At 43.4% G+C, this 22,731-nt stretch overlaps 1 protein-coding gene across 5 annotated transcripts in view; it reads left to right on the forward strand.

The window, feature by feature from the left end:
- RBMS3 (RNA binding motif single stranded interacting protein 3) overlaps nt 1-22,731 on the forward strand; it is a 670,995-nt gene that overhangs the window by 642,516 nt on the left and 5,748 nt on the right. For 2 of the 5 annotated variants that reach the window (XM_088462760.1, XM_088462759.1), the window contains 3 exons: nt 1,596-1,706; nt 5,821-5,898; nt 21,596-21,723. In XM_088462760.1, the coding sequence (XP_088318886.1) occupies nt 1,596-1,706; nt 5,821-5,898; nt 21,596-21,723 (317 nt within the window). Of the gene's footprint in view, nt 1-1,595; nt 1,707-5,820; nt 5,899-21,595; nt 21,728-22,731 lie in introns of those variants that run through there. The other 3 variants (XM_088462763.1, XM_088462761.1, XM_088462762.1) reach the window with 3 other exon arrangements.

Raw genomic sequence — 22,731 nt, forward strand, 5'->3', positions numbered from 1 at the left:
ACAATACACAAAGCATATGAAGAGTGGCAGAGGACTTTACAAATCATGGTGGGTGGGAGAAGACAATACACAAAACATAGGGAGGGAGAGGACAATACAAAACCTAATGGGTGAAGAGGACAATACCTAGACGTAATGTCTCTGTGAATACATTGAATGGATGTTGATTTTATATAAATTTCCTTTATTCACCTTGTTCTATATCAAAATCTAACCATCAATTTTAATGGCACTGCCATCCACTAAGTAACATTTTATCATGGCTTCCTGGCACAATGTTCCCTAGCTTCTGGGCATTGCCAATCACACTATACCAGAAACGCCAGATCCTTTAAAGATCCTCTGATCTAGTTACCTATCAATACCTGTGTCCCTCTGACACTGACATCATACATAATGACCAGTGCCCCAGTCAATGCCCAGGACTCTCCCAGACTCTATGTACAACAATCCCAGACTCAATAGCACTTTAAGGGGTCTATTTACTAAGCAGTGCTAGGAGATAGAGTGAAAAGTGATAAGAAAGTGATAAGGTGCCAGCCAATCGGCTCCCAACTGTCATTTTTCAAACACAGCCTGTGAGATGACAGTTTGAGCTGATTGGCTGGCACCTTATCACTTTCTTATCACTTTTCACTCTGTCTCCTAACTGCTTTGTAAATAGACCCCTTAATATTTGTCTCTGTTTACAATTATTGTCTCCCTGGTAGTGTTAGGGAATCCGGAACAGTAGTGTGGAAAGACTGGCAGTGCCAATGAGTCAGTTTGGGTTTTAGCGTTTGCCGCCCGGGTCCGATAACCTAATATTTATATATAATAGTCATATATATGACGCTAGTCACACCCCCTGCAGCAGCACACTGTAGGCCTTGCATAAATTTCAGCTCCAGGCCCATATGGATCTTAATCTGGCACTGCCCATTATTACTCCAGACTTCAAGCTGTTATTTCAGCAAAAGATGGCTCCACCAAGTACTAGTCTGTTGAGGTTGAACAATTATGCAAGCAGCATTTGTCAGGATTTTTTTTTTTTTAAATCAGCAGAAAAAGAATTAATTATTTCAGAGCCTACTGGTTTTTAATCCGTGTAAGTGTCATTTGTAAATCAGGCAAATCAAATACTTTTGCAAGCCACTGTGAGTGTGTGTTTATAACTATAATCCTTTTATAGGAAGTTGTTGTCTTGAAAAACACCACTTGCAAGCTTAAAAACTATAAACAAAACAAAAGTAGTAATGTGCAGTAGTGCCAATCAATCATCGTTTCAGAAAAAGAAAATATGGTGGCTTAATTGAATTCACTATAGCACATTCATAAAAGATTTGGGATATCATTCATCAATTTCAGATAAGCAACTATAGATTCTATTTTTGGTACGAGGATTGGCACTATTGCACTTCACTACATGCAGTACTGTATATCACACTGAAGTCACAATGGTCTGGTTTGAAAAAAATATCAAATTATCAGATACTTACCTTAACTTTGTGTGTGTGTGTGTGTGTATATATATATATATATATATATATTTTTTTTTTTTTTTCTTTTTTATTGATTATTTTATTAATGTCAACAACAACATTTTGTATTTGTAGGGTGCTGTTATAACACCAACAATGGACCACACCATGTCAATGCAGCCAGGCAGTATGATGGGCCCTCTAACACAACAAATGAATCATCTCTCTTTGGGGACAACCGGAACGGTGAAGCTTTAATTTCTGTTTTAAATTATGTTTTGTTTTTTTTACTCTAACTACTTTGCTGAATCAAACCAATAACTTTTTGAATGGCATTAGACAACAAAGATATCAAATTATTTATCCTGTGGCTTCAAAGGAGATTTATCTACTTGTGTAAAGCAGAAAGGGTGATCCTTGACCCTTACCTCTATGTAACCTCAGATTTTGGCAGTTCCCCACTGTACAATATAACACCAAATATGCAAGAGGATAATAATTGCATAAGCATGAACAATGGGGTTCTGTATTGTGAAATGTTATTATCTGTATTTGTCCATCCTCAGCAACATTATTGGTGGTCTTTTCCTTTTAAGCAGTAATATCCCCTAATATGATGAAGTTAATATACAGTATTCTATTGAGCAGGGCCCTGCCACATTCTTTCTCATTGTATATTCCAGCACTGTTAAGATCATCGGTTCAGTTTTCTCTGATTGATTGTATGAGCTGCAGGATATGTTGGTGCTGTATAAATAAAGAATAATAACATATAAAACTAATAAATCGTTAAAATCAATCTTCACCTCCCCTGCACCAGTGTTTATGAAGCTTGGAGCAGCATTTAAGAGGATGACACTGATGCTGGAATATGCATAGAATGCTCTCAATCATCTAAATATTTGATCTTCCAACCAATATAATGAGTTGCACCCAGGGCAAGTGCAAGGTTCCTCTTCTCACCCTAGGCAAAACTTTTGACTACTGTCCCCTCCCTCCCCTTTACCCAGAGTGAGAGCTGGGATATATATATATATATGTATATATATATATATATCTGGGGAGATATATATATATATATATATATATATATATATACACATATACACATACATACATGCATACATACATAGACACACAGTAATATATATATATATATATATATATATATACACACACATATATACACTAAAATTATAATTTATTGTTAATGTATTGAAATGAGTACATATTGTATGTATTGATAAATCTGCAATGAAGGAGTCGATAGCTGACACACAGAGACAAAATACATAAAAGACAAAACAAACAATAGGACAGTAGTGATGGGTGAGAAAGTGGGGGATGTCCCGGTAAATGTGAAGTCTGATTAGTACTGATGCAGTTCAGTAAACTTGGTTACGTACCTTTCCTTGGTTCCCTTCAGGTGGTGATGTCCAATGTGGTTTATTTCTGCTTCCCACCAGGCTCTGCAGTAGCCAGTTCTCTCTGGTTGTGGTTAAAATTGCAAGCCTGCTGTGGCTGCCATTTGTCTTAGTCTGGCGGTGCAGAGACTGTCTCTGCTTCCGCCGAGAGTGGTTTCCTGTAACACCCTACATTGCTGGCTGCAATCAGTGTAACAGGTGTAGTCTCTGGCTGCCAAATCTCCCCATCCGGCAGTGCAAAGGGACTATCTCCGCTCCTGCCAGTGAGTAGTTTCCCACTTTGCCCTGGATTGTGTGACTGCTGCCGCTGGATCTTATGCAGGTGAACACCTCTGCTGGCACCTCTGCTTCCTGAGGAGGCGGTGGCTGCCATTGACCCCCTCAGCACCCCTGGGGCCCCAAAGTATAAAATGGCAACGAAGGGGAGGAGGGAGCCAATTTAATGCAGCCTCCAAGGAAGGAGAGGAGGGAGCTGCCTCATTAATAGCACATGACATGTCATGTGACTGTCAGTGTCGGGACCACCAGCCTGCCCAGACCAGGAAGCTGGGGCAAAGTGGAGCATTGTGCTAGCGGCAGCTGTGGCAGGTAAGATCCGTGGCCGCCACCAATATCACATAGATGATGGATGCCTCTTTCAGAGACATCCTTCATTTATGTTGTTGGCAGACCCAGAAGCGCCCCCACAGGAGCTGGCACTCTAGGCAGCTGCCTAAAGCTGCCTAAGAGCTATTTCACACATGCCGGTTTTGACTGGGTGGCAAAAAGCCGCCCGGTATTTAACCGGCTGTGAAATATAGTACTCCAAGGAAAGGACAGGCTTCTTTCACACGACACAGTCACGGCACGGTCGCCGTGATATAGCCGGAAAAAACTACTATGCAGGACGGTGCCGTGCGTGTTTCCTTTCACACACACTGGCTTCTGCCGGCCGGGCTTGTGCAGCAGCAGCTGCTGCTGCGCATGCCCAATAGGATAAATAAAAAAATAAATAAAAGCGGCTCAGAGCCGCTGCTTGTGAAAGGCACAGAGTGCCTGAAAAACCCTGGCCAGCTACCGTCCGGTTGTTGCCTGGCCGGCCCGAACCGGAGTGTGTGAAATAGCTCTAACGGTAGCGTCGGCCCTGGTTGCACCTGACATTAAACCAGCAGTATAAAAGACATAATAAAAGAACAGTACCTGGGATAGAAAGGGACTTACAGTATGAATAATAGTAGACAGACAAATGGACAGCAGCACTTAGCACCAAACAGGTGTGGTACATGGCAAAATATGGACAAGAAAAAAATATTTTCTGTACAATTGTGTACTGTATGTCACTGACTACAGTGCAAAGTGAATGTGGAGCAAAGCTTTGGCCACTTGCTATATGAACAATGTTTAAGAGATGAGATACTGTATTGAAAAGCACTGTACTGTAAAAAGGTGACTTAAAAAGGTTTATACCCAGGACTGTGCAGCTTGTAACTGCTATCACTGGAAGATTTTCACATTGATATACTTTAGAAAAGAGTTTTCACTGTAAGAGATTTCAGGCTGTGGAATTCGAGATATTGTGATCACAAAAGAATTGAAGAGATTTAAAAAGAATAAAAGGAAATAATGTATAAAGGGCCTGATTCATCATGGATCGCAATTGCAACTGCGTATGCAGATCGGTCGATGGTACGTACTGCACATGCGTATGCACCACAGTGTTTGTGCTCGAGTTGGCATTTCGATTGCTCTGCGATCACCTACGCAGATACAAAGCCATCGCACAGTGAGTGATGTCAGGTCATTGTTTGGGGGTGGTGACAGGGGAGTGGTCAGTGGAACACAGATGTGCCAGTCCATTTGAGGACCGTTACTTGGGCATGCATAAATTAGCCACTGCGACGGCATACGCAGCTTGCGTACTCACTGCGTGCGACGAGGGTAGCAATTTCTGAGTAAGGTTGGACCTGTTGTAATTGTGCATGAGGGGCCGATGTTACTTGATGGTACCGATGTATATGCAAGTTTGCAAGGTATTACAGATGTGTGAAAGCCTCTATGCTGGCTTTGGGAATCTCAATACTAGCTTTGCGATTGCAGTCATTGCATATTTTTGCAGCATATTACCTGCGTGAGTAATAGCAGCTGTGATTCCAATAGCGATCTGTAGTGAATCAGGCCCAAAATCGTCAAGGAATGTTGCACCCTGTGAGGTTTAAATGGAAGCTGCCTTTCTGAATGTTTTCAGCATCAGGCAGCAAACTACGGCCTTATTCAGAGTTGCATGCAATGCTGATAGTCGTGCAAACGGTCAATGTCTTTCTGCTTTCCATGAGTCTATGTAGCTAAAAAGTTGCACATTGCATGCATGTTATGGTAGCGTCACGGGCCTGTTGCACAGCTGATTGCATACTCAGATGCTCAGTCACTTATATTGGAGGACATACTCTGATTCTGCACCTAGCATGGGGCATGTGCAAATTTAGATGGTGCAACCCATGGTAATGTCTAAGGATGCACCAAACAGGATTATTGCCTCTAAAGATGCACTAAGTGGGTGTCCCAGTCCTTGCACATTTACATGTACACTTGTACACCAGGAGAGGGGCTGATACTAACATTAGGATAAATTCGCAGACGCGACTACGGCAAAAGACGCTTAAGAGGTCGCAGCAACATGCAACTCAGAATTACCCCCCTAAATTGTAAACATTTACTATGTTAGTATGCCAAGGTAGTATTTCCTGTGCGGACTACAGCGAGTGGATAATATGCATTTGGCAACACATGGAAAACTATAAGAATGAATTAACAATCTATATCATCTACATTGCTTTTATGTGTTTTGTTCTGTAGGTATATTCATTTTGCAATAAAATAAACATTCTGATAGAAGTACAATGGTTTATGTTTTGCTTTGTTTATTAATATAGCTAATATGATATTGTTTTTGTTTGCAGTATATGACTGCTGCACCTATGCAAGGGGCCTATATTCCCCAGTATACCCCTGTGCCTCCCACAGCTGTTCAAGTTGAAGTAAGTATGTAACACACAAGAGAGTCTTTCAAATATATTTACAACTTAATTTATTGCAAGTATATTTTAGTGCAGATGATGAAAAACAAGTTTACATGCTTATGTTTTGTGTTAGATGCAAAAGCAAAATAGTCCAAAATTCTAGGGCTAAATTTACTATGCAGCACTTTTCAAAGCCACCCTGTCTTCATCAGTTTCAGCAGGTGAAATAAAAGCGACAATTATACCCCTTTTACACCAGAGCTAAAACCCAGGTTATTGCAGGGTTAACCCGGGTAGTTCCTTGGTGTAAAAGGGGACAGGGTTGGATTCCCAGGTCAAGTGAACCGACAATCCAACCCAGGTAACTTGCAGGGTCAACACGGGAATGACCCGTGATACCCGGCAGTGTAAACGGCGCGAATCCAGGTCACGATGACCTGGAGCTCGCCGCATGCCGGCCGATGGGCCGGCTTCAGTGGCGCTTGTAGATGCAGTCATCTCCAAGCATCCACTTCCACGCTGGAAAAGCCGGGTCACTGCAGACCCGGCTTCGGTGTGAACGATGCTGACTCAGGAATTTCCTGGGTTGGCGCCAGCTAAATTCCGGCTCTAAATCCGGTTTGGAACCAGGGGCAGACGTATAGGAGACAGTGGAGGCGCCTGCCGCCGGGCGCCAGTACTGAAGGGGCACCTCCTCCGTCACCCACAATATATTCACCCCACTTTGGGCTGTAAATATGGGGGATAGGGGGGCACTAAATGATAACTTGCCTCCGGGCACCAGGGATGAACTTACGCCAAACCTGTTCCAACCTCATGATCAGACCCGGAAATTTAGGTATAAAAGCAGTATCATAAACAATACAAAAAAATGCCTGGTTTTGCATTGATTATAATTGCCCCCTAAAACTGCTGACAATACTGTGGCTTTCAAAAACACTGAAAGTAACTATAAATCTCCAAACCTTATAAACAAATAACCTATATATTAGGTACTGTTCCATTAGATTATTTTCTGAATTATTTTTGATGCTAAACAGTGATGCAGAGACTATCATATAATATTTAGGTTTAATTTGATAGGACTGATGGTAACAAATAAAAACTTTTATTTTCCCTCTAAACACTAAAAGTTTGGGGGTCACCAGTGTTTTTATACACTTTTTGTTATTACCCTATTTAGCTTATTGTTTTTAAACAGTGAGTTTTAACCTTTTTAACATAAAGTTAAAGCTGATTTTTTTTTCCTGAAGGTTCTTTTTCTTCAACAACTCACTTTTGCCTTACAAAATCATTATGTGGGGTACATTTTAGGGGTGTGCACCGGCCACTTTTCGTGTTTTGTGTTTTGGTTTTGGATCTGGATCTTTCTTCGTGTTTTGGATCTGGATTGGTTTTGCCAAAACCACCCTTCCGTGTTTTGGGTTCTGGGTTTTGTGTTTTGTGTTTTGGATCTGTATTTTTTTGAAAAAAAGCATAAAAACAGCTAAAATCACAGAATTTGTAGGTTTTTCTGCTCCTATGCTATTATTAACCTCAATAGCCTTAATTTCCACTCATTTCCAGTCTATTCTGAACACCTCACACCTCACAATAGTGTTTTTATGTCCAAAAGGTTGCACCGAGGTAGCTGGATGACTATGCTAAGCGACACGAGTGGACGGCACAAACACGTGACCCATCTAGGCGTGATACTGCAGTGGCAGACAGGATGGCAGTTTGAAAAACTAGGCCCCAAACTGTACATAATGCAAAGAAAAAAAAGAGGTGCAAGATGGAATTGTCCTTGGGCCCTCCCACCCACCCTTATGTTGTATAAACAGGACATGCAAACTTTAACAAACCAATCATTTCAGGGTCTGCCACACAACTGTGGCTGAAATGATTGGTTCGTTTGGGCCCCCACAAAACAAGCTGGCAATTAATCTGTCCCTGCACAAACTGGCTCTACGGAGGCAAGATGTCATCCTCATCCTCCTCATCCAGCGATTCCTCACCCTCTTCAGTGTTGTGTACATCCTCATCCTCACAGAGTATTAACTCATCCCCACTGGAATCCACCACTACAGGTCCCTCTGTACGTTCTGGAGGCTGGTCTCCCTGGAAGAGCTGATAATTCATTTTGATGAACATCATCTTCTCCACATTCTGTGGAAGCAACCTCCTACGCCTTTCGCTGACAAGGTTCCCGGCTGCACTAAACACTCTTTCGGAGTACACACTGGAGGGGGGGCAACTCAGGTAAAATAGAGCCAGTTTGTACAGGGGCCTCCAAATTGCCTCTTTTTCCTTCCAGTACAGGTATGGACTGTCTGACATGCCTACTTGGATGCTGTCACCGATGTAATCCTCCACCATTCTGTCAATGGTGACAGTATCATATGCAGTGACAGTAGACATGTCAGAAATTGTTGCCAGGTCCTTCAGTCCGGACCAGATGTCCAAACTTGGTCCTGCCTGCCCTGCATCATCGTCAGCGGGTTGCTTAGGATAGCTAAGTTTTTTCCTGGCAGCCCCAGTTGCGGGAGAAAATGAAGAAGGAGCTGTTGACGTGTAACGTTCCGCTTCAGCTGACAGTGTGTTCACCAGCAGGTCTTTGCACCACTGCAGGCTTGTGTCGGCCGGAAAGAGAGACACCACATAGGCTTTAAACCTAGGATTGAGCACGGTGGCCAAAATGTAGTGGTCTGATTTCAACAGATTGACCACCTTGGAATCCTGGCAAAGCGAATGAAGGGCTTCATCCACAAGTCCCACATGCCAAGCGGCATCGCTCCGTCTTAGCTCCTCCTTCACTTTCTCCAGCTGCTTCTGCAAAAGCCTGATGAGGGGAATGACCTGACAAGCTGGCAGTGTCTGAACTGACTTCACGTGTGGCAAGTTCGAAGGGCTGGAGAACCTTGCACAACACGGAAATCATTCTCCACTGCGCTTGAGTCAGGTGCATACCCCCTCCTTTGCCTATGTCATAGGTGGATGTATAGGCTTGTATGGCCTTTTGCTGCTCCTCCATCCTCTGAAGCATATAGAGGGTTGAGTACCACCGCGTCACAACCTCTTGCTTCAAGTGATGGCGGGGCAGGTTCAAGAGTGTTTGCTGGCGCTCCAGTCTTCGGCACGCAGTCGCTGAATGGCGAAAGTGGCCAGAAATTTTTCGGGCCACCCAAAGCGTCTCCTGCACGCCCCTGTCGCTTTTCAGAAAATTCTGCACCACCAAGTTTATTGTGTGAGCAAAACATGGGACGTGTTGGAATTTGCCCAGATGTAATGCCCGCACAATTTTGGTGGCGTTGTCAGATATCACAAATCCCCAGGAGAGTCTAAGTGGGGTAAGCCACTGGGCGATGATTTCTCTCAGTTTCTCTAAGAGGTTGTCGGCGGTGTACCTCTTACTGAAACCGGTGAGACACAGCGTAGCCTGCCTTGGAACGAGCTGGCGTTTCTGAGATGCTGCTACTGGTGACGCTGCTGCTGTTGCTGCGTAAGGTGATACATCTACCCAGTGGGCTGTCACAGTCATATAGTCCTTAGTCTGCCCTGTTCCACTTGTCCACATGTCCGTGGTTAAGTGGACATTGGGTACAATGGCATTTTTCAGGACACTGAGGACACTTTTTCTGACGTTTCTGTACAGTCTCGGTATCGCCTGCCTAGTGAAGTGGAATCTAGACGGGACTTGGAACCGGGGACACACTACCTCCATCAATTGTCTAAATCCCACTGCACTAATGGCGGATACTGGATGCACATCTAACACCAACATAGCAGTCAAGGCCTCAGTTATACGTTTTGCTTCAGGATGACTGCTGTCGTACTTCATCCTCCTCGCTAAGGACTGTTGGAGGGTCAATTGTTTAGTAAAAGTAGTGGTGTTCCTACTTCCTCTCTGGGATGATGAACGACTCCCAGCAGCAGCAACAGCAGCAGCGGCAGCAGGAGGCGTAGCAATGCAGGATCCTCCGGAGGAATCCCGGATAGGAGAGTCAGTCATGCCAGTGACATGGCTTGCAGGACTACTTCCGATCCTGACTAAGGAGGAAATTGACGAGGAGGGAGTTGACGGTGTGGTTTGCAGGCGCTTGGATACAACAGGACAACGGGATTTAGGTGTCCCTGGACTGCTTACGGTCTTAGCCAAAGTTTCTGAACTTGACAGTAACTTATTATGAACACGCTGCAGGTGCCGTATAAGGGAGGATGTTCCTAGGTGGTTAACGTCCCTACCCCTACTTATTCCACCTTTACATATGGTACATATGGCAAGACAGTTGTTGTCCGGATTTGGATAGAAATATTGCCAGACCAAAGAGGTGGAATGTTTGGTCTTCTGCCCAGGCATGACCGTGATGGGCTTTTTCATCCCACGGACAACAACTATCTCCCCCGGAGCCTGATTTAAACAAACCACATCACCATCAGAATCCTCCTCGCCAACTTCCTCCTCAGCGCCAGCTACACCAGTGTCCTCATCCTGTTGTACTTCAACAGTGACATCTTCAATTTGCATATCAGCAAGTGGACTGTGGGTGCTCCTTTCAGCACTTGCAAGGGGCGTACAAATGGTGGAAAGAGCCACGTCTTCCCGTCCAGTGCTGGGAAGGTCAGGCATCGCAACCACCACCACACTTGGACTCTCCTTGGGGATTTGTGATATCTTCTTAGAAAGCACAGTTCTTCGCTGTGCTTTTGCCAGCTTAACTCTTTTGATTTTTTTAGTGGGAGGAGGGCTTCCATCGTCATGTGAAGCTGAACCACTAGTCATGAACATATGGATCGACCTTAGCCGTTCCTTGCCACTCTGTGTCGTAAATGGCATATTGGCAAGTTTACGTTTCTCTTCAGATGATTTAAATGTTTTTTTCAAGGTCATTTTCCTGAACTTTGTCATTTGGGATTGTATGTGCCCTCTACTATGACATTGGGCATCGGCCTTGGCAGACGACGTTGATGGCATGTTATCGTCTATGTCATGACTAATAGCAGCAGCTTCAGCACTAGGAGGAAGTGGTTCTTGATCTTTCTCTATTTTATTTTTATCGGAGAAAGTTTGGTCCTCCATTTATATTATATCGATTTGATATATACGTGCGGCTAAACACAGAAAATATTTTTTTATTTTTGCTGGAGAGTAGTGCACTTTGTGGGTTACACCACCCTTTAAGAAATGAGCCAGCCGGCTCTTTACTTATGGGACACAGGCGCACGCTTGGCACTACTTTGTTGATGCACGTGCGGCTACTGCGCACACAATTCACAAACACAGAAAATATTTTGTTATTTGTTTGGAGTGTACTTTGGGGGTTACAGCACCCTTTAACGGTCAAGCCAGCCGGCCCGTTACTTATGACACAGGCGCACGCTTGGCACTACTTTGTTGATGCACGTGCGGCTACTGCGCACACAATTCACAAACACAGAAAATATTTTATTTGGTTTGGAGTGTACTTTGGGGGTTACAGCACCCTTTAACGGTCAAGCCAGCCGGCCCTTTACTTATGACACAGGCGCACGCTTGGCACTACTTTGTTGATGCATGTGCGGCTACTGCGCACACAATTCACAAACACAGAAAATATTTTGTTATTTGGTTTGGAGTGTACTTTGGGGGTTACAGCACCCTTTAACGGTCAAGCCAGCCGGCCCTTTACTTATGACACAGGCGCACGCTTGGCACTACTTTGTTGATGCACGTGCGGCTACTGCGCACACAATTCACAAACACAGAAAAAATATTTTTTTTTAGCACTTGGGGGGAGCACCCCTGACGGACAGAGCACCCCCTGGATAACACTACAGCACCCCTTTAGGACTGGGACACTGCACAGGACTTTGGAGTGGACAGCCCCTAGGACAACTGACTGCACAACACAGTCCAGCCAGCCCCTATGGCATACTTGCCTACCCTCCCGCTTTCTGCGGGAGCCTCCCGCTTTTAGGTGGGATCCCCCGCTACCCCCACTGCCCCGTCTGAAATCCGGACTGCGCATGCGCGACTCAGTCCGGATGTGACAGGCGCGGGGATCTGAGATTGCATGACACGTGTGTGTGGAAGTCATGCTCACTATAAGCCAACCACCGCGAATTTGGGAGTGAGTAGCGGGGGCCGGCCGCCTAACCCAGCCCGATCTCAGTGTGCGCGGCAGTGTTGTGCAGTGGCAGCGCTACCTTTACAGCCACAGTGCCCTTACCTCTTCTCCACAATCAATGCGGCGGGACCTGCTTCCTCCTCCGCGGCAGCCAGTGCCACGTGAACGTAGCAGCAGCAGCAGCAGAGTCTTGTGTACCAGGTAAGTAACTGGAGACTGCACACTGGCCTGGGGAGGGGACACAGCTCCAATAAACACTTATGTGTTATTATTATTATATAGGGGGAGGGGACTGTACAGTGATCTATGAAGGGGAATAACACAGCTCCCAGCACACATTATGTGGTATTATTATGTAGGAGAGGGGACTGTACAGTGATCTATGAGGGGGAATAACACAGCTCCCAGCACATATTATATGGTATTATTATATAGGAGAGGGGACTGTACAGTGATATATGATGGGGAATAGCACAGCTCCCAGCACACATTATGTGGTATTATTATATAGGGGGAGGGGACTGTACAATGATATATGAGGGGGAATAGCACAGCTCCCAGCACACACTATTGTGGTATTATATAGAGGAGAGGGAACTGTTTAATGATATATGACACATCCTGCACTGCAACAGCATGGAGACACCAGCCAACACACAGCAACTGGACAGCCGTTACTCTTGCCCGCAATCCCCAGCACATGCATTTTGCAGTATACAACCCTGATCTCCCTTTATTGCTGGCGTCTCACCCCTGAGTAGAAATAGATATGGTAGTGTATAGATCCCTTTCAGTAGATGTACCTGGAGGTGACGTAGAGTGGGGGCGGAAGTGCGGTTCCATGCACATAAAGGACACCAAAAGTAGAAATTTGTTCGCTCGCCACGCTTCACTCATCACAGGTTTATATTTCCCCTCCATGTGCACATGGATAGTAACTAATGATGTTGGACAGTGAGTGATGACAACAGGGTACATCTACTGAAGGGGATCTATCCACTACCAAATGGATATGCAGATAGGTAAAGCTAGACACGCCCTTTGGGCGGAGCATGGCACACCTCCCGCGAAGGCACATATTACAACCGACTATAATCTCCCTGAAACTAATTTTCAAAAGTAGGCAAGTATGCCCTATGGACTTTGAAGTAGTGGACACTGCCCCTATGGACAACAGCAGCACAGCATAACACAGCCAGCCCCTATGGACTTTGAAGTAGTGGACACAGCCCCTATGGACAACAGCAGCACAGCGCAGCAGAGCACAGCACAACACTACTCTGCACTACACTACACGACACTACACAGCCCAGCCAGCCCTAACTCCCACCCTCCCTCTTCACTGTCCACAGCCGAGTGAGAAAATGGCGCAGACGCGGGTACCTTATATAGGATCCAAAACCCGCGAGACCCGGAAGGCAGGATGATGACGTTTTGCCTCGATTTCAGATCCGAGTCAGGCGGGAAAAGTCGAGCCTGACTCGGATCGGCCTCGGATCGGGGGGGCTCGGGGAGGTTCGGATTTCAGAAATCCGAACCCGCTCACCCCTAGTACATTTATAGGGCTTCCACTGCAAACAATTTCTCTTATTTGTGTGAAATTAGACAATATAGTGGGAGATTACTAAGGTGTAGTATCACCAACTGCTTAGCTTCTGTGTTTTTATGTGCAGTTTGTAAACCATGAGATTTACTCGAGGCCAAATAGCACATCAGATTGCATTGTTTAAAAACACTTGTATTGAAACCACCATTAGAATTATTTTTATGTGGAAAGAAAACAAATTGTGCATTGTATTAAGCTGCTGTTTGCAAAACTGCACGTCAATAGCATGTTAGACATGGTTCTGATATATGAGATTACTCAAATCACATGGCATTGCAGGGTGAAATAAACATTTCTACTACTGAATGTTTCCACAAACTTATTCTGCCAGTTATTGATGTCATGTTTCTGTTTGAGAGGCAGGAAGGGTACTAGTGCTTTGGTGCATATCTATTTTACTGTGTCAGAGGATTTAAATAATTTTACATACAGTAACAGGAGATTTTTTTTGCAACTATTCTTTTTGTTGTGTTTAGTTGTAATATTCTGATGCCTATTAGTGATCGTAAATTACCATTACTTTAGTCAAGGCTTCAGGACCTAGATAAAGAGTCAGTATACTGAAAAACCCACAACTAAGTTTGAGAGAGACTTTCACCAGAAGTTATTATAGGGTACAACTGATTAAATATTCTATTTTTCCCATTTCCTTGGCCAATAGAGTTACTATTTACTTGTCCACTAGAGTCACTGTTTCATAGGCGTCCATTAGGTTAATTTCCAAAAGTGAAAATGGGTGAGCTAACTTACTTTTCACACGCTAGTCCTGAGGTAAATATACTTTGATTGGGAGAAGTGAGATGGTAAAATGTAATAACATACTGTATATTTCTTTTTTTGTGGTAATTCAAATTTTTGCCCATTGATGAATACAAAACTGAGCAACAGCAATAGACTTTAGCAGTTTGCTGCTTTTTAACTATAATTCTTTATTTAGCTAGAGAGCATTAACCTGGCTGCAATAGTGTTTTTGTTTTGGTAATGTAGACTTAATTTTAGTTTTTGATCTTTAACACTCGACCTCAGCTATCCTTACCTTTGGTCACTGTGGCCTAATTTGCTGTAAACATGGTTTGCTCTAAACTACACGTGGTTTGGGTCTTTACAATCCGCCACCCTACAAACACAGTTTAAGTTTTCGGGCTCCAAACTGCAGCATAGTGACTCTGGTGGTTTGGATCTGAAAAATGTGTGCGGCAGTTTTGTAAATTGCGTACACAACCACTGCCCAATAAATTTCCCCCTTATGGTCCACATGCACAAATATATTCTAGCTAAATGCAACATGTCTTTTTAGAAGACAAATAGAACATTTAAATTTGCTGTATTATAGTTTCCTAAAGAAAAGAGTATGCTTGAGTATATAATATATGTATTTAATAATTAAACTAAAAGGTACACCACATTGATATGAAATGCCTCTTAATTCAATACCTGAAAATATACACAAATGTAACTTAAAAAATTCTATGTATTGTTTACTATGCGTACCAGGTATCAATAAAAAAGTAATTATCTGTACCAATCTTGGAACACCTTCCTAGTTGTTATTCATTTCCAGTTCCAAATTAGGATAAATCGTTTTTGTAAATAAATCCACTCAGAAAAGAAGGAAATAGAACATCATGGCATACCATTACATAAAAGAGATGTATTAAGAAAAACCTTAATGCACATGCATTTTTTTAAAAAATCAAGAGCTTATCTCAAATTTCCAAGTCATTTAGGATGGACAACCTGCCCACTGGACTTACAGAACCAGAACCTCACTTTAAACTACTGCTAAATATGTAAACATACAGCAATGTTGAAATGCAATTACTGTGTTACATGAGGAGACCCTTTTATACCAAAGTCCTGTGTCTAACCCGGGACTTGGAACACATTTCCAACCCAGATCAGACCCGGGACAGACCCCTTTTACACTGCAGTGCCCGAGTCGGCACCATTCACACCGTAGCTGGGTCAGCACAGGTGAGCTGCGCATCTTCCCCTCACTCCCTCTCCCTGACCCTCTTACTTTACTCTGCAGTGGTCCAGATGCAGGGAAGGCGGGTGAGGAGTGCTGCTTCATGCTGTTCAGCCGACGCTGGTTGCAGTGAACGCTTGGAGATGACGTAATCTCCAAGTGCCACTGAAGCCAGCCAGTCAGGTGGCATGCAGCATGATCTGGGTCATAGTGACCCGGATCGTGCTGTTTACACTGCAGGGTGACACGGGAACTACCTGGATATCGGTGGATCCATTTACACTGACCGAAATCCCGGGTTGATGCTCGTTCACATGCATCAACCCAGGATTTTCAGGTCGGTGTAAAAGAGGTATATTTCTATGGACAGATCTTACAGGGAAGATTTGCCATAGGTTAACATAATATAAATATCATGTTCACAGCCTGCCATTACTATGGCCGCAAATACCACACCATGTTATTATTATCACATTGTTGTCTACCCTCCTGGAATTTCCAAGAGACTCCCAGTAATGGATAATCACCTGCTATCCCGTGAGGGTAGACAAGGCTCCCTGAATTGTGAATATGATGTCAATTTCCAAGTGTGATGACAGCATGATGTAGTGATGTACAGGCTTAGGCAGGTGCTGCATATAAGCTGCAGAGCTTCATGGTGGGCACCCTCTCATCTCCCTTTGGATTCCCTCTGACAGCTTCCTGATTGAGCCTGCCAGCATGCTGGGTAAGCATTGTATAAAGAAGTTAAGAAAAGTGATGTCTTTACCTATAGAAAGGGCTGGTAATGAAGATAGAGGGGGCACTGCCCAGACCTCAACAGGAGCTCTCACTGGAACAATTTACTTATTTCTGTTTTGTAGACCAAATATACAAAAAAATGCACATTATTGATAAAAGAAAGTAGTTTTCATTTTCACTGTACAACATCTCCCTGATAGACTTATTCCTCACCAGACAGCACATTTTGCTGCTATGTATCTGCACAGTTAGTATAAAGGCAGCTTATATCTTTCCTCTGTAACCAACAACTCTAGGAATTCCTCACCCATTACAGTCATTCTGTCTATAATACTAGTGGCCATGTACTCAATAAATTCATCTAAAATGCTATTACTATGAAATATATTGTAAACCCACTCTTACAAAGTATAAATACATTTTAGCTCATATATTCAAGTTCAATGTTAATACGTCCTACAAAAGGAGCTAGACACAACCCTGGGGAGCAGGATACACACCCACGACAGTACATGCCACTTTCTTTAACCCACAGTCATCTCGGTGAAACTATTTTTCAAAGGTAGGCAAGTATGAATTTCAGGTTGAGTCTCCCATATCCAAATATTCCGAAATACGGAATATTCCGAAATACAGAAATTTTTTTGGCATGACTAAGATAATGAAACCTTTGATTTTGGATTGTTGAATGTACACAAACTTTGTCTAAGGCACAAATTATTAAAAATATTGTATAAAATTACCTTCAGGCTGTGTGTATAAGGTGTATATGAAACATAAATGAATTTCATTTCTGTACACAAACTTTGTTTGAGCAACAAATTTATTGAATATATTGTATAAAAGTACCTGCAGGCTGTGTGTATAAGGTGTATATAACACATAAATGCATTCTGTGTGTATATTTGGGTCCTATTCCCAAAATATTTCATTATGGTATGCAATTATTCCAAAATACGGAATATTCCATTATCCAAAATACCCTTGGTCCCAAGCATTTTGGATATGGGAGACTCAACCTGTATCATTGATCTATGCAACACCAACATATTGTGTTATACACCCTGGGAGAATCTGTAGAATTATATAATGAGTGATGACGGACCCTGGGCAGGGCCAAAACTAGCATTTTTGTCACCCAGGACAAGGCAGTAATTTGGCACCCCCCCAAAAAAAAAAAGCAGAGAGGGCATTCTTTTGCATGTGCTGAAGGTGCATACGCTCCCGAAAAGGGTGTGTGGTTTTGTGACACAGTAATGCCCCTTACACATTATGCCACACTAAGTAATGCCTCTTATAACACATTGAGTCACACAGTGATGCCCCTTACACTTTATGCTACACAGTAACGCCCCTTATAACACATTGTGAAAAAGTAATGCCCTTTATAACACATTATGCCACAGTAATGCCCCTTACAACACATTAGGCCACAGTAATGCCCCTTACACATAATGCCACATAATAATGCCCCTTATAACACATTATGCCACATACAGTAATGTCCCTTATAACATCATGCTGGAAACAGTAATGACCCTTACTCACTATTCCCCGCTCATGTCCAGCCTCTCACCTTGTCCTCCTGTGTCCCTGGATTTGGAGCTGCATGCCTGCACTGGCAAGTAGCCTTCTGCAGCATGGTCACAAGCCAATTGGAGCTTGCAGACTGGCAGCTGCTACTGATTGGCTACCAGACTGTGAGCTCCGATTGGCTCATGACCAGCGCCACATTAGAATGATAGTGGCACTGTGTTTCTCAAGGGCTGCGGGCAGCTGCCTGTCGGTGCAGGCTAGTGGCTCCAAATCTACACCTGCAGCCACCCGGGCCCCCCTCAGCAACCTGTTCAGCCTTGTCTTCAATGTTTCCTGGGCAACCCCTCAAATTCGGTGCCTGGGGCACGTGCTCCCCCTAGGCCTCCCCGGTAGCACCCCTGCCTTGAGCCCCCTAATTGACACAGCTGATACATTGCACACATGTCACACAGTGCTTCTAAATGGTATTAATATGCCCCAGTGTACCCTCTACATACAATAAGCAGAGCTCAATATGCTCCACATGCTTTTACTATACACCTCACATTCCATTATTGGTTCTATGCCACCACATGCCATTTCTGATGCTATACTTCACAATTTACTACTGTGCCGGCATACTGACTATATGTCCCCTTTTGTGATTACTTCCCCTTCCACCTGCACCTACTAGTAACTGTGCAAGCATGCTTGTGTTTTTCACTTGACAATGGAAGTTGCCTCCTATCGCTGCTCTCCATACCAGCATTCCTTTGTACTTCTATGTCCTCTTGCCAGTGCTCCCCTGCTTCTCCTTCTTACCTGGAATTTGCTGACTGATAATCAATGACTACCTGTCCCTGTATGTAGAAGAAAAATCACAGTGTTACTGACTGTTAACAGACTCCCACCAGTGATTTGAATCAGTTTTTTTTTCTGCTACAAAAGGAGAATGGACTGGCAGCAATTTCAGTGTTCTTCTCTGAAGTTTTATCTTTGCATCAGACACTTTAAGACAGGGATGTACAAACTTTTTTTCAAATGACTTGGCGAACCACAACATATTTACTCACAGTTATCCTCCCAGCAATTAGGTAATGATTATTTGCTGAGTAAATCTAAGAAACACTAAAATTAATCTTGTCATAATGGGGCACACATAAACTTTAGTGATGCGTTTCACTGGCAAACTGCCCACTTCCACAGACTGTGTTTGTGCCAGTATTTCTGTTGAATCCTTAGATAATGGACTCTGGACCTGATTTTGTCCTTGGTCGCAAGCGCTGAGCGCTTGCAATGGGGTCGATGGTGGCCGATTGCGCATGCGCACAACGGAGCCGGCTCCGTCGTGCGCATGCGCGAGACCCGGATAGCAAAGGGCACTTCGTAGCTCCAGATCTCGCAAAAAAGGGGGCAAGCTGTCGATGTTGAGTGACAGCTCGCCCCCTTTGGTGGGCGGGTCGGGGGCGTGGCTGCCCAAATGGAGGCGTTCCCATGAGAACGCCTGTTGTTTGGGGGCGGCCCCACTGACATCAAGAGTGATGTCAGTGGAGAGATTCCGGCTCTGTTAGAGCCGAATTCTCTCTGGGGCTTGCGGCCACGAGACCCTACCACAAGGGTCTCGTTGCAAGCCCGATGGTCACAATGGTCTTGACCATCACGACCATCATCATGGCCGCTCGCTGTAGCTGTGGGTGGTCACCCACAGTTATGCGAGTGGCCAGGAGGCCGTTCTGTCAGAGCGTCCGGCTCTGAATCAGGGCCTCAGTGTTCCCCTTAGTTGACTGTAATTGCCATTTAATATACAGTATCAGGAGCTGTGCTGTCCTGTCTATGCTGACGTGGTGCCTTGTTTACTGGGCGCCTCGTCAGCACAGATGGGACATCACATAACGGCTCCTGAGATGGTACAGATGTGTCCACATACATCTTACTTCCTTATGAGTTAAACAGCTCTTCTAGTCGCGCAATACCGTGATGTGACTCGGTAGCACCGAGCATCTTTTCTTCCGACTCTTTAGTAAATATACCTCTAAAACTCATTTGAAGGTAAAGTGCAGGTTTTTAGAAGTGGAGATGTTGCTCATAGCAACCATTTAGATTCTAGCTATTATCTTGTAGAAGGTGTTAGATACTGTAAATGTTAAGTAGAATCTGATTGGTTGCTATGGACAACATCTCCACTTCTAAAAACCTGCAGTTTAGTCTCAAAGCGATGCCAATAGGATGCACAAGCAGCTTCTGTTGATTAAATAGATATATGGCATTCCTACTGTATATTCTGTGTGCAACTTTGAGTGTATCTGCATTCAAAATACTGTACTACATTATAGTGTCACAGCCGCTGATAAACCCAGATGTACCTGCAGTTGCACACATATCATTTTAATCAGCAGAAGCTGCTTGTGCATCCTGTTCACAGAAAAAACACTCTGCGCTACTGAGTCACACATTGCTCATGCAATTTGTTGGGACCAGGGGTAAGATGTATGTGGACACATCTATATACGGCAATTGCAGAAATTAGAAAGGTAAATATTTAGAGCAGTATCTAAGGACACAGCACAAATACTGGCCTAAACACTATCTGAGGAAGTGGGCAGTTTGACCTTGAAATGTGTCACTAAAGTTTATTGCCTGGCGAGCCAATGTGAAGTGATGTCCAGCTATCCATGTTACCTTATGATGAAATTTCAATAAATTCAAGTCAAAGAAGCGATGAAGTCTTTTCGAACGTTAGGGCCTACACCATTAGAATTCATTACAGTTATTATTGAATGGAAAATGTAGTTTCACTATGCAAAAAAGGCAGTTGGTAAGAATGTGATAACTACAGTACAGTATGACTAGTCTTACACCAATAGTGAGAATAGGAAAATAGTATTGTTGACTATTTAGAGAGAATCCTATTACAAGCTCCATGGTAGCCTAAATTTGCTACTGGATGATCATGTCAAACAAATCTAGTGGAATTTTTGACTTGATAAAGTGATAAATAAGAGTGGATCAGTAAGTATAGCTTATTTGGATTTAAGATGGGCATATAATACAGTATTCTAAAATTAATTAATGCATACAATAAAAATCCTAGGAATGCATATTGTTTGGGTAAAGGACAGGTGAGTGTTGCAGTCATGGTGTAACATCAGATGAAGACAAATAGCCAGTGAAACAAGGCCAGATTAATAATGGGATGGTTGGGACTACAGTCCTAGGCCTTCACATAAAAATAGGCCCATTGTCTTGACTTTATGATGATGACCAGCTGAGAGTGCATGGGACAAACATATTGCTATTGTTGAGCTAGATAGGAGACCCATCCACCAACACTCATCTCAAAATTTTTAGAAACTGAACTTGTCATCAATTATTTGTATCTATGTAACTGAGGAGCAGGATTTGTCTACCCAGGCACTAGTGTATTCAGAGAGGGGTTATTGTGCAAAATGCCCCCATTTCCACCATGGGTGGACTGCCTGCATCTGCACTCTACATTGATGTTTCTGGGGGAAGAGAGGCAGACAGAGGATACTGTTTGAAACACAATTGCAGCAGCTGGGCAGCATCCTCTATCTGCTTCTTACAATTGGTACAGCCATGGAGTATGCAGCAGCAGTAGCACACAGGTGTATTGCCCTGATCATCCACCAATCAGTGTTTATGAGGGGGGAAGGGCTTTGCACCACCATGCCACCCCCTCTGGATATGCCCTGGCCATTTAAGGGTTAAGACTCATTCTTACTACTTACTTTTTGCTATTAATACACTGGAACAGACTTTGTTTATTCCAATTTATAGGGTGTTGTTGCTGATACTTCTCCTCAAACAGTACCATCTTCATCACAGGAAGCAAGTGGACAGCAGCAACAAATAACTGTAGAGACAAGTAATGAACATTCATCTGCATACTCCTACCAACAGTCTAAGTAAGCACTTGGTAATCTCACAATTTACTAAAGTGTAACAGCTATATTGTAAATGCATCACTGTTCTTACAAAACTTTGTTTTTGGTAAATTCAGTTTGTTACTACTAATAGCAAAGATAAAATATACTGTAAATATATAAATTCAAGAACAGAAAAAGATTGCAAGAAGGTTAGACATCATCTATGAAGCATACTCCTAGACATTATCAATGAAGCGTATTCATAGATATCATCTATGAAGCGTAGTCATAGACATCATCTATGAAGCGTAGTCATAGACATCATCTATGAAGCGTACTCATAGACATCATCTATGAAGCGTACTCATAGACATCATCTATGAAGCGTACTCATAGACATCATCTATGAAGCGTACTCATAGACATCATCTATGAAGCGTACTCATAGACATCATCTATGAAGCCTACTCATAGACATCATCTATGAAGCGTACTCATAGACACCATCTATGAAGCGTACTCATAGACATCATTTATGAAACGTACTCCATGGACACCACAAAACAGCTTTGTTTTATATCTAGGCATTATATGGTCTGTCCAGCACACTTCAAGTTGCAAATTGACTCATAGTGGGTCTAGCATATTGACTCGTAGTGGGTCTAGCATATTGACTCATAGTGGGTCTAGCATATTGACTCGTAGTGGGTCTAGCATATGGACTCATAGTGGGTCTAGCATATGGACTCTTATTGGGTCTAGCATATGGACTCTTAGTGGGTCTAGCATATTGACTCTTAGTGGGGCTAGCCTTGACAGTATCTCCAGAGGTGCACTGTGCAAAAATGTCAAAGTCCAACCTCCTACCACTTTAGTATCAAACTTTTTCCCCCCTAAAATAGGACTTTCTTTGTTGTATGCGACAATTTTCTGTGAAGGTTTTTTATTAAATTGCTTAGAGACCGCCGGCGTGTATCATAGTTCACATGCAGGGACAGGGGCTCCAATATGTGTAAGTGATTGTATTAACAATCATGCAAATATTAA

This window comes from Taudactylus pleione, unplaced genomic scaffold (genome assembly GCF_031769625.1).
Source record: "Taudactylus pleione unplaced genomic scaffold, aTauple2 ptg000053l, whole genome shotgun sequence".
NCBI lineage: Eukaryota > Metazoa > Chordata > Amphibia > Anura > Myobatrachidae > Taudactylus > Taudactylus pleione.